The sequence below is a fragment of the Rhinichthys klamathensis genome, unplaced genomic scaffold, assembly GCF_029890125.1.
Source record: "Rhinichthys klamathensis goyatoka isolate OS25496 unplaced genomic scaffold, OSU_Roscu_1.1 h1tg000135l_1, whole genome shotgun sequence".
Lineage (NCBI taxonomy): Eukaryota > Metazoa > Chordata > Actinopteri > Cypriniformes > Leuciscidae > Rhinichthys > Rhinichthys klamathensis.
Genome location: NW_026606670.1, coordinates 33,042 through 45,194, shown reverse-complemented (window position 1 = coordinate 45,194; position 12,153 = coordinate 33,042). Strand labels below are relative to the sequence as shown.

At 37.7% G+C, this 12,153-nt stretch overlaps 1 protein-coding gene across 1 annotated transcript; it reads right to left on the bottom strand.

The window, feature by feature from the left end:
• Window positions 1-1,519: 1,519 nt before the first annotated feature.
• On the bottom strand, window positions 1,520-12,153 carry rel (v-rel avian reticuloendotheliosis viral oncogene homolog). Its single transcript, XM_056257039.1, has 10 exons — window positions 12,037-12,153; window positions 11,312-11,347; window positions 10,305-10,444; window positions 10,040-10,188; window positions 9,211-9,302; window positions 5,263-5,403; window positions 3,617-3,721; window positions 2,920-3,135; window positions 2,444-2,587; window positions 1,520-2,343 (listed from the first exon to the last, which is right to left on the bottom strand). Exons 1-10 carry the CDS (start codon window positions 12,041-12,043, stop codon window positions 1,568-1,570), a joined length of 1,806 nt encoding a protein of 601 aa, XP_056113014.1. The 5' UTR covers window positions 12,044-12,153; the 3' UTR covers window positions 1,520-1,567.

Genomic DNA, 12,153 nt, shown 5'->3' with positions numbered 1-12,153 from the left:
TTAATTTGACATTCATTCCAAATTAAATCAAATTATAAAACAGATGTTACTTTATTACCTAAATTTTATATTCTGGTTTCACCAAAATATTAAACAGCACTGTTTTCAACATTGATAAAAAAAAATGTTTCTTGAGCAGATAATTAGCATATTAGAATGATTTCTGAAGGATCATGTGACACTGACGACTGAGTAATGATGCTGAAAATTCAACTTGCCATAACAGGAATAAATTACATTTTAAAGTACATTTAAAATAGAAAACAGTTAGTTTAAATAGTAATTATATTTCTCAGTATGATTGATTTTTCTCTGTTTTTGATCATAAGAAACCTTTCAGAAACCAATACTAACCCCAAACGTTTGAATGGAAGTCAGGTGGTAGGGTGGTGGTCATTTTTTTTTATTTTTACCCCTGTTGCTCATTTCTAATTTATTATCAATTAAGTCATTCTAATAGTTTTACTGATGTTGTTTGAGTTACAGTTACAAATCATGCCCTGTATATGCAATGCCAATATCCCTGTATATATGCAAAATATAAAAACCATCATCATTATTTTGTAATCAAACAGTACTGAAATGACATAAAAAGAGAAACAAAAAGTAAAAGACTATATTTCCAAATTGTGGAAATAAACAAAAAAATTCCCATGTTTCAAAATCAATGGAGTAACTCATCAACATAACGTGTTTCTATTAGGGATGCACCGATGTGAACATTTTGGCAGATAACCAATTATTCTTTTTAGTTGAAACCAAAGACACAATGACTGCTTTATTGGTTTTCATATTCTCATTGTTAGGAGCTTATGTCGGTTGCATCACCACTGCATGTCAGATTGAGAAATACGAAAGCTGGACTGGACATATTCGTATCTAAAGGCCCCTCTAAGAAAACAAATATGTAGACCCAAATTAGAGTTTATTATTTTATTTACCTGAACTTTGGAATGTGAAACAGAAACATATGCAATCAAATGAATGAAAACAAACATGTGTCTTCTCCATATAACAGTAATGTAGCCACAATTCAGCTCAGAATGTAGCAAATACAAAAACAAAATCAATGTTCAGTAGTATAAACTTTAATTTTATAAAAATACAAAAAATCCACAGAAAATGTGATGTAAAAGCAAATAAAGTAAAAACAGAACGAGACATTGGTAGTAGTTTTCTAAAGCCATAATATCACTTTCGAGTTACCAATGAAAGACCTTGTTTTAACAATTTGAGAACCTTGGATAAGAAGCATGTTTAAAATGACATAGCCATTACCCAGGGAGAATTCCCTGCTAGTTCCCACGTTAAGGAACACAATTACCCTGCCATACTTAAGCGTTTGTGGACAAATGGTCCCAAACTTTTCCAATATGGCCATCAGACTGTTATACATAAATGTTTCATCAAATCTCACTGCTTTACCAAATTGGCAGAAGCATCTTACATTATTTCCAGGACAACGAACTCTTCTGATCTTCAGAAAAATACATTCAGTGAACATGAATCCGAGCCTTTGTTTAAAAAACAAAATCATGAACATGTCGAAGACTTATGGAATTCAAAGCTATTCTGGGAAGTACTGCCAGGTAAAAGATTCAAGATGGCTCTCCTGCCCCATGCCGCTGGAAGGGTACGGTATCTGCGAGACCATCTGATTGGGCCCACTGGCCTCCATCTGTCTCATGGTCTCCGGAGTACTTCCATTGGGGTTGGGGCAGTTCAGGAGGGCGGTGAAGGACTGCACACAGTCTGAAGACGAGGTGCAGGCGGGCCCAAGCGCAGCAATGTTGCTCGGCCCTTGAGTTTCCTGTTTCAAGTGGTGGTTGACCATGAGGTTTTGAAAGAACTCTTCGTCTAAGCTGCTTGGATACGAGTACCCCGTTCCTAGTGACCCACTGGTGCCTGTTGCTCCGTTCTGTGTGCTTTGAGGCTGTTGGGAGACATAGTTAAACCAGGTATGGGCTCCTTCCAGTCCTTGTCTTTGAGATGGCTGCTGGGATTGCTGGACCTGCTGGCTTGGTTGGTCCTGTCGAGGCTGGCTGCTGGTTGGGCCATTGGGTTGAAGAAACTCCAGATCCAAAGAAGTCAGTAAGGGGAGGCTGTTTCCACTTTCTCCTGTGGTCGGCATGCTGGGACTTGGGTTGACCTGCTGTAGGCCCACCCCATTACTAGCTCCGTTGCTGTTGAGTTGACTGGGCCATGGTTGACTGAGGGTACCTTGCGTTGCGGTTTCTGATAGGGGTGGCGGCATTGGGCAGGACGAAGGGGCTTTGTTATAATAGACTGACTGATTTGGGCGCACCCCCCCATGGTTGGAAGGACGATAATAATTTGGTGTCTCTGTGAAAAGAGTATGTGTTAAATAATTATTTTGTCTGTATAAAGAAAATCTTCATGTATTATTTATTATGGGCTACATGGAAAGTGACATGAGTCTTACCGATTTTGATTCTCTGACTTATTAGGTTGGCTGAAGGCACGGCTTTTGGTCTGTTCATGAAGCTCATGGCTCCTTGAGAGAAGCTAGAGAAGGATTTCATCTGGCTTTCAATTTTACGTTTCTTCTCTTGACAGCCATATGGATCTGAAAAAAAAATTATGCTCATTTTTTTGTCTGCCAAATCGACCAACACAATCATTTGCTGCAATCAACATGCAGAAAAAAAATGGTATCATGATCTATTTATGACAAGGCAAGGTTAGTTCAGGTTGTGCAATGTCATGTGGGGCAACTTCTCAAAAATGGTATTTATGAATCCATAATTCATGTTAAACCAGAATTTAAAAATATTTTCCCATCTCTTTATCAGATACTCTTAATTGTCATTGGCCCACTTGTAACAACAAAGAAGACATGGGCCAAAATCAAACAATCCATGATGTGGGTACCATGACACTGTAGGCTGATGTTTTTACCTTTGTCGTCGGGCAGGAATCTGAACTCCATGGGCTCACTGACCTCCTGGTCTGTGGGACGACGCAGCTGCATGCGCACTGTGACCGGGGCTGTGATGGTGGTGTCACAGTAGGCGGGTGTCTTGAACACTATGGCCACTTGCCTGTGTACGTCTGCCTGAGAGAAAGCGCCTTTGGCCTCCCAGGTCTGAGTGAAGAACCTCACCTCAATGTCATCTAGAATGAGGTGATGTTATGGTGTGAGAAAGGGGTTAAACGAAAGAATGGCAAAAAATAACTGGCGATGGAAATGGAAAGATGGGTTTCAATAAAATAAATGATAAACATAAAATAAAAGGATGATGAAGAGAAAAGGACACATGAGACTGTTTGAATGAATGACTTAATAAATACCTAAATTAATTTCAGCTTTCAATTTTCTTTAATAAAGGTGCTGTAAGCTATTTTTTGAAGGGAATATAATGCACAAAATGTAAATATCTACAAATCTCACTAGCCTCTGTGACAGATTGGTGAGTTTGTAAAACGGATTTTTTTTTTTTTTTTTGCCGTTCAGAAGAGGTCTTGTCAATCATTCTGACTGTTTGGGTTTGCTGTGTGATTTAAGGGATGAGGGTGTTCTGATTCTAGTTGGCGAAACAGCTGCAATTGCTTAAAGCACCTTGAAGTGTTCTAAAGATTTAAAACGGTCCCGTACCTTTCTGCACTTTATCGCAGAGGAGGAAAATCTCATCGCCTCCCTTCACACTGCCACTGTTCTTGTTGACCCGGCAGATTCGCAGTTCGGCCGTGTTCGGGGCCCCTGAAAAAAGAACAGGGCACTGAGATTGAAGATTTGAAAAACCAAGTAGAACAATCTTGAAACACAGACATGCGCTGCTATTAGCAGTAGGAAATAATCTCTCATATTCTTTGACTTTATCTGAGTATCTGCAGGCACAGCCACACTTGCAAACATTATGTGCAGAGACTAAAAAAAGCAGTCAAACCTGTCATGATTTAGACAGTGAGGGCGAGGTTGTTTATTGCTTCCTCTTTTCTGTGGCTGAATTCATATTTATGGTTAGATTTAACGGCTGACTTATTAGTACTGGCTGCAAATATATCAAATATTTCAGGTCAAACATACCTACATATGCTTTTTTTGAAACAGCTACATGTTTTCAAGCTCGCTTTTCTAAAAATAAGTCTACTTGACTGCATTGTCATGAGAACAACATGAAAGACTTGAGAATCAGCCTTTGCAAGCAGATGAACGAATTGTAACCCATTAACCAAGCCATGGCAAGAGCTTTTTTTATCCGCTCTGACTTATTTAGAATCGCACAACCGCACAAAAACACTCTGCAAGCACTGCTGTTTTGCTCGCCCTGTACACAACTATCACGTGAGGAAGTGTTGAAATGGACCGTGCTCACTTCCTGCAGTGAGGGATGTGGCCACTGACAGCTCTCTGTCACCTTAGCAATGCATTCCCACAGCTATATCTTCATGCATGTGACAGTAACTTGCATCATGTCAAACAGCTAGTCAAAACTGTTTCGCCGAACCACTTTCTTTTAAATCTAAAATATAGCAGATACTGAAAACCAATACCTGTATTAAATGCAAAAGTTTTGTTTTCTCTGTACAAAATGTAATTATTAATATCCAAAGCAAAAATAGGCCCATTTGTTTTTTAATTAAATTTGTTAAATTATTGTTCTATATCATGTTCTTTAATTAATCTAATGTCCATACTTTAAACTTATATAAAACTCCACAAAAACCTTTTAGCTTATAATAAATGTCACATATAGCTTGGAGTGGAGTGAAATTTAAATGAATAAAAAATACTATCATTATTTTATTACAGTAAAAAAATACTGTAATCTTTTTATTTATTTATTTAAATCAACAAACTAAAAACTAAATATATACATAAAATGTTAAAACTAAATAGCTTTTCTCATACACATTTGCTAAGAAAGTTGTTTTTTGCCACATCGTTTTTAAAAACATATGTTGTAAATAAAATATTATATCAAATAATAATGAAAATAAAATATGTTCAAGCTAAATAAATATGAAAATCATCAGAAAACAAAAACCTCCTTCTTCTCAATCCAACATTGTTATTGAAATCAACTTCCTCATCCCTATTGAAGTGTAATTCTGTGTGACTAGTGGCATCAAACACAACCCAGGTCTTCCACTGAACAAAAAACAGGTTTCCCCGCCCCAAATTCACATCACTGGCTGAGTCAAAGTTATGTTGTCAAACAAACAGTTTCAAAGTTTGTTGCCATGCAGAAATGACACTTCACATTTAATGCCGTGTGCTTCTTATTTGTGCCAACTCACTGTTGTCATAGATGGGGTTGGAGACGATGGGAGGCAGCATGGTGTTGTACATCCCGGTCTCATCTTGCAGGTAAATTTGGAAGCATAGACGCACCACGTTCAGATCATACTCCTCAGTCTGTAGCAGCAGTTCCCGGCCAACTGTGGACACAAAACCAACGTTCAACAATTGCAAAACAAACATATCAACACATTAATCATAGGTGTGTAATTTGTGTCAAAACTAAACAGGAGATATTCAGAGAGTCATGTGAATGAGGTAAAGAAGCGGAAGAGGGAGAAGAAAATGAAACGGGCACGAGAATGAAAACCAGGTCAGTTTGTTTAAAACTAGCTGACACACTTGTGATATGTTTTTAGAAATGTTTTTTCTCCATGATAATAAAGCATGCTTACCATAATCCTCATTACCAAAAACTTTAATGCAACAAAATAAATAGTGGTTTATTTACATTTATTTATATCATTATTATGGTGTTTTTTGCATTGTCATCAGTTTGAAGATTTAAATAAACTAAATAATATATTACAGTGTGTTATCATTTTTACAGTATTTTGAAGTAATTTGTGCAAAATACATACATATTTATAATAACCCATGCACCAAGAGAGACAAAACACTGTGTAGCCAGCCACTTGTGATCAGATTTTGATGTATATTTAGTAGGCTCCAGTCTACTAAATAAGCATGATATATTATTTGAACATAGTAAAGTTGATTTATTTATGTTGCTTTTTTGCATTGCCTTTAGTTTGATGATTTAAATAAATGAAAAAATATAACAGTATTTGTTTTTGGTAAATTATAGTAATTTATACAAAATATATACATATTTATAATAAAAAATAAGTCATTTATATAGTCATTAGTAAAAAAACAAAGGGTCTAATTTTCCGCACCCACTCTGAGCTGACAATCTGAGGCTCTATATATTGTGTATTCTACATACCAAACACAGTGTGGCCGCTTGCGAGAGCCTCTATATTTAGTTGCATCCACTTCGGACCAACCGCAAAGCATCTTAATATAAAGCGTAAAAAGAAAAGCAAGCGGCATGTAGTGCTCTTGCAGTGTCTACACAGCAGCATCACCACCAGAAATGCCACTGACACATCACCCTATAAGCACACAACCACCCACACGAGTGCATGTGTAGACATTTCTCTGTGTGCATCTCCACTCTCCACCCACTCTTCACTCTCAGGAGTCTGTCTCTTTTCACCCCGCGGCTATCCCGCCCACAGCCGTGACGAGCTTTGAGCGCTCTGAGGTCACAGCAGGTGGAAACATCGCAGCGGGTTAGAAAGGGCTCGAGCGACAGAGTATCGGTGACGACTCTGTAGTGAGGGGGACGACCCCCTGACGTGAAGAGACACCTCTGTGCACACCACAGGCCCAGAAGTGGGAAAGAAAGATGGAGATGGAAGCCGAGCAAGTGAGGAGCACAGCAGACAGATGTAAAACAGACAAGATGTACAGCGAAGGAACAGAGATAAAGTGGGAGGAGATGAGTGGGTGCGGAAGATAGCGAGAGGTGGAGTGTGAGAAAGGCAACTGCGAGCAGTGGTGTGGTCATGTTTATTTGCGTATATGTGGGCCTCTGGTTCTGCGTTCAGGGGAGTCAGAGAGCAAGAGGAACGAGTGGACAGCAGTTGCAGGTGGGGGATGATTTAGGTTAGCGTGGGCTGGTGGAAGGTGAAGCAGAGGGTGAGAGCTGGAGAGTGAGAAATGGGGGCAGGGAGGTGAAGATTCTCCATTCTGTGGGTATAACACCATTCCCAAGCCCGACACTCATCTCTCGCCACCTGTGCCCACCGTCTGCGATATCTAACACCATATTGAGCAGAACGCCTACTCAGTAACCATCATGGCAAAATCTGCTATGGGCAACCTCACTTTTTTTTCCGCACCATGACAAATGCCTGCTAATTTAACTAATTGTGAATTAGTGTGATCTTGATATTCTAGTCACATATTACCGACCAAATAAGAGAATTGTAAGCAAACGTCGAAATGTTCAAATGCACATATTGATGCAGAATTTGAACGCTCAGACCAAACGACAGAATAAATAAGGTTAATAACATGAACATGTAGCGCTCTGGATTCAATGGCAAATATTTTTGGATGTTACAGTTTGGACCAACATTGGCACATTACATTACATTATATTGTCTGAATAAGAATGGTAAGGTATAAATGGAAGGAGAAATATTTATATCATATATAATAATATTTTCTCGATTTTTAGTACATTTGAAAATATCATATAAGTCATTAAAGCCTATAAGGAAATATTATATTTTAAAGAAGTCCAATGTGAATAAATTATTTCCTGTTACATTTTCAAAGTTGTAAACAAAACAAATTATTGGAGTATGTTTTACAAGAAAATACTAGTCTTTCTACTTCAAAATTTCACAGTTAAATTCAATGTGTTACTTGCAGTTTCTTTGTGATTGTTTGTGAAATTTACTAGCAATTTCTGAGTGAAAACTGTTTCAAATTAAATCATTCACCAAATGATTTTCAGTGTATGAGTATTAAGCAGAAAATGAAACAATTACATCATTAATCTCTATTACTGGTATGACAATTCACCATCAGCGACACTTTCATGTTTGTGACAGCCCCAATCGCAAAATGAATACCTCGCCGCAAAAACAGTCTATTACCTACTCAATAATAGAAATGAATGACAATATATACTGTATATGCATGCGTCATCATTGAAATCATAGTGGGATAACGTCAGTGCAGATGAGGTCATCGCTATAGCAGGTCATCCCTTCAACACAAGACCAAACTTCAAAAGTAATATCAAAACTCATCACACTACGACTGCCACCATGACTAATCAACATCATTTCAGGGGACTGTTAGTGTTATGCAGCCAAAGAAGGAGATCTTTATATGGTTATCACAGCAGAAGTGAGAGCATTGCCTCAAACAGCCCGTCACCACAGAGAGCAGCGGAACATGCATGCGGAAGCAAACACCGATCCGAAGTCACAATCTCATATTCCCTTTGTGACGACCGGTTGCAAACACTTTCAGAATTTCTCAAATATTGTTTGGGTAGACAGTGGAATTAAACTACATATTGATTCTATACCAAACTGCTAACATAATGTGACATGATTGTTGAGTCAATTTATATATAAAAGAATATCATCATAACCGCATTTCAAAGTACAATCAAATCAACCAAGTCATTTCCAACAGATACTCTTTAGGTCAACTACTATGTACTTCCAGTGGTTTCGGGGGCTCTGAACCCTTGAAGGGGATCTTTATAGAGACTTAACACTTTTAATTCAAATGTTTCAGTGACCACAAAAGCTACAATACAATGCTGACGGTGCCAAAGAAAATTACCTAGAGAAGTTGCTTTAAATATGTCGACCCTGTTATAATTTCCTCCCACACAATAGTTTGCATGGAATTCCTGAAATATTTGGCTGTTTGCATACTCGAGGCAGAGTAATTCAAAGGTATCTGTTACACAAAAACGTATAGTTTACAGTTCCTCTTGACATTCCTCCCTATCTGAATAAGTTCCCCCTGATCATATGCCGCTCAATACCGCAGCCAGTTTTGTAACATCTTCACTAAATAAAGAGAAGTGATTCTTTTTCAACTCTACCTGCATTGTCAGATGCTAGTTTGTGTCATACAGTATTGAAGGAAGGAAAGAGAGAAATGTGTGAGCATTTGTGTTTTTAACAGCGTGATGTTGTTGACCATCACCTAAACACTGTTCGTCAAAGAAACAGGCTCAGTAATAATGATAAGACTTTTTAACATAAAAAGGGTGATTAGAAGGCCCAGATGGAATCTACTTTTTTTTAAATGAATTTCCCCTCAATTCAGGGAAAATTTGCAGAATTTTCTGCATGTGCAGACTCTATTTGGGCCTGGAGAGAAAACATGGTGTTGGATCTCACCACTGAAGGGGTTGATTCCTCGTGTAACCCTCTGCATTATAGCATCTCTCACTTCTCTTCTCCGCACGCACTGGATGCCCAGGTTCTGGAAACTAGGAAAAAACAATAAACAATCTGTTAAATTGTGTAGTCTGATTTTCAATGCCCAGATTTGTTTAGTTAAATGTATTGTCCATCTTGAACTCTGATCCCAAAGACTAAAGCTTACAGGAAGAGTGAGGTTAGAATTAACCATACTGACATCCTATTTAAAATTGAGGGCAGACTGGAGCTCTAAGGCTCTCATTTTCATACTGGGGGAATCCCCTGCATGGCTCCCTACTCTGAAACAACATGTTTCTTTAAAAAAAAAATACAAAGAAGAAGAATGGACAGCCCTTCGGAAGAGAACTGTGGTAGTGTGTGGGCTGGAGGAATACGGAAAGCACATTGGAATGGCTTTGATATGGGACACAGAGATGTTTCATTTCATTAAGAGGAAAATAGTAACAGGACCCAACGAGATTAGAGCAAAGCATGCAGATAATATTAAATAGAGCTGACAAATCGATTAATCGCGATTAATTGCATCTGACATACAAGTTTGTCTTTATGCAATATGTGTGTGTGTGTGTGCATGTCTGTGTGTATATAGATATAAACACATACATATATTTATATATATATATTATGCATACATATATGTGGGTATAAACACAAACTCTTATGTTAGATGCGATTAATCACGATTAATCGATTTGACAGCACTAAATCAAAATGTTTTTAACCTTTTGTTTTCAAGTGACATCAAAATGATTTTGACATTTTAACATTAAAAGCATCAACTTACGCGATGACCCTACGTTCAGGTCCAAACTCTGCCTCGTAATAACCATCCTTACAGTCTTTACCCACTAGGTCATGGGGATGGGGTTTATATGGATCGCTTTTGGTTACCAGCGTAACACGTACTTTTCCTTTCCCGCTAACATTTAGTATCTAATAGAAAATGATAGAAAGAGAGACACAATTTATAAAATCTCTTAGTAAGTAACTAAGTTTAATTATACAGTGAATTTATTCTTCAGTGGTGTAAGCCTTTAAATAAAAGGTACCTGAATGCTTGGGTAGGTTCTGTTATTGTCAGAGCTTCTTTCTCCCGGTATGCTGCCCGCTGATCGACCCTCACATTTGTACCTGAAGCGCATGCCTCTCTGTTTTGGCTGCTCAAAGATCTGAGCACAGGGCTCTCCCACTGCACAGAAACCAGAAAAATGACATCTGTCAGTCTCAGAGATCTGAATATCATTCATTTAAATATTCAAAAATTATTTTACAGACTACAAGCATGTTCAAAATTTGAATTAGTTCTGTGGCACCGGCGGAGTTGTGTCAGGCAGAAATGCCCAGCAGGTATATCTAGGCTACTGTTGATTAAAATGGCAACATTGAAGATGCATAAGAACATGACAATGGGCTCAAAACACCTGCAGAAGAAACATCTTGTGTTTTTCACAGAACCTGACCATAATCTGACCACAAACAACGCAGCCTGCTGGTAAATAATTTCCCGCTCTCTGCACCTGTCAGCACAGACCCTTTACGAGCCCATCCAGGTGCCATTATGCCAGTAAGCATATATACTAATCATAACTTCGTCAGACACCTGCACACACAGCTGGATTTGCCATGCAATATAGATTTGGTTGTTTTTAACACACTTGCTTCTGACACCGACACAAATAGGTGAGATCTATCCGCATAGGCATTCTTACACTGTGAAATATAAAAAAAATAAGCTGGGGAAGATATCAAATCTATGGTTATTATGGATGAAATAGATCCAATGATATAGTGTAGTGAGCAGATGTCACTCACTACTGCCTGCTCATGAGATTTGTCACATACAGGAAGTCATATCTTTTTCACAAAAGAGGAAGTAATGTAAGGAAATCTGAACATTACATCGGTTTTACAAGGGCAACTGGGTGACGTTTGAACATATTTGATGAGTGATTAGTCAGAGTTTATGGTCCACCCTAAACTTAACTCTAAACATGTTACTAGTAACGACAGAATGTGTTTCACAGTTGACACAGATGTTTATATGTAGGCTACTTACTTAGATTGGGATCCCTGTGCATTGAGAGGGGATGCACTATACAAGAAAGCATGGATAGAAGAACATAAATCAATATAGAAAATCAGCTAAATATATATTACAATGCATTTTATATTGAAAAAGAATTAACAACTGTTCAAACGAGAATAAGAGAGCTGAAACAGCTTTTAAAAGTTCCCCATTTTTTTATTTCCTGGTGTTACTTTGTCCCTCATATATTCATGTACTGATTAGTCATTCGATTTGTTTAGTTTACATGATATTTATCTTAAGTTTAGAAGACTTAACTTTAGAATTTTGTTTTCAGGTAATGAAAATCTTCTTTCGCAAGAGCTTTATGTGATTGTACACTTGCACAAATAAAACTCTGCTTTTCATTCCCTATAATATATAAAACTACAAGCCTGTATGTTTCCTTAAATAGATTTTTGATAAAAAAAAAAAAAAACATGGAACATGTTACATTGTAAAGATTACAAATTACCTTGTGAAGATTTACCAACTCAAGACAACAGAAGAAAACAGAGGTATTTTTATTGAGACGGATTATATATAATAAAATTATGAGTTAGCAGATTAAGTATCTTTATTTTACCTGAAAAACTCGACTGTTCCGATTCGACTATCACACAGATATAGACTGGTAGCATAATTGAATTAAACCGCAAAGAGCAAGAAAGGGGAAATAAAAAAGACAGTTACTTGATTAACTTAATGGTACTCACCATCCATATTATGCGAACACCCTTGACTTAGGTTTGCCTTATGTCCGAGCTCTAAAGTGCTGAACAGATATACAGTAGCACTTCAACACAGAAGAGTACTGACTGGGAATTCCCCAC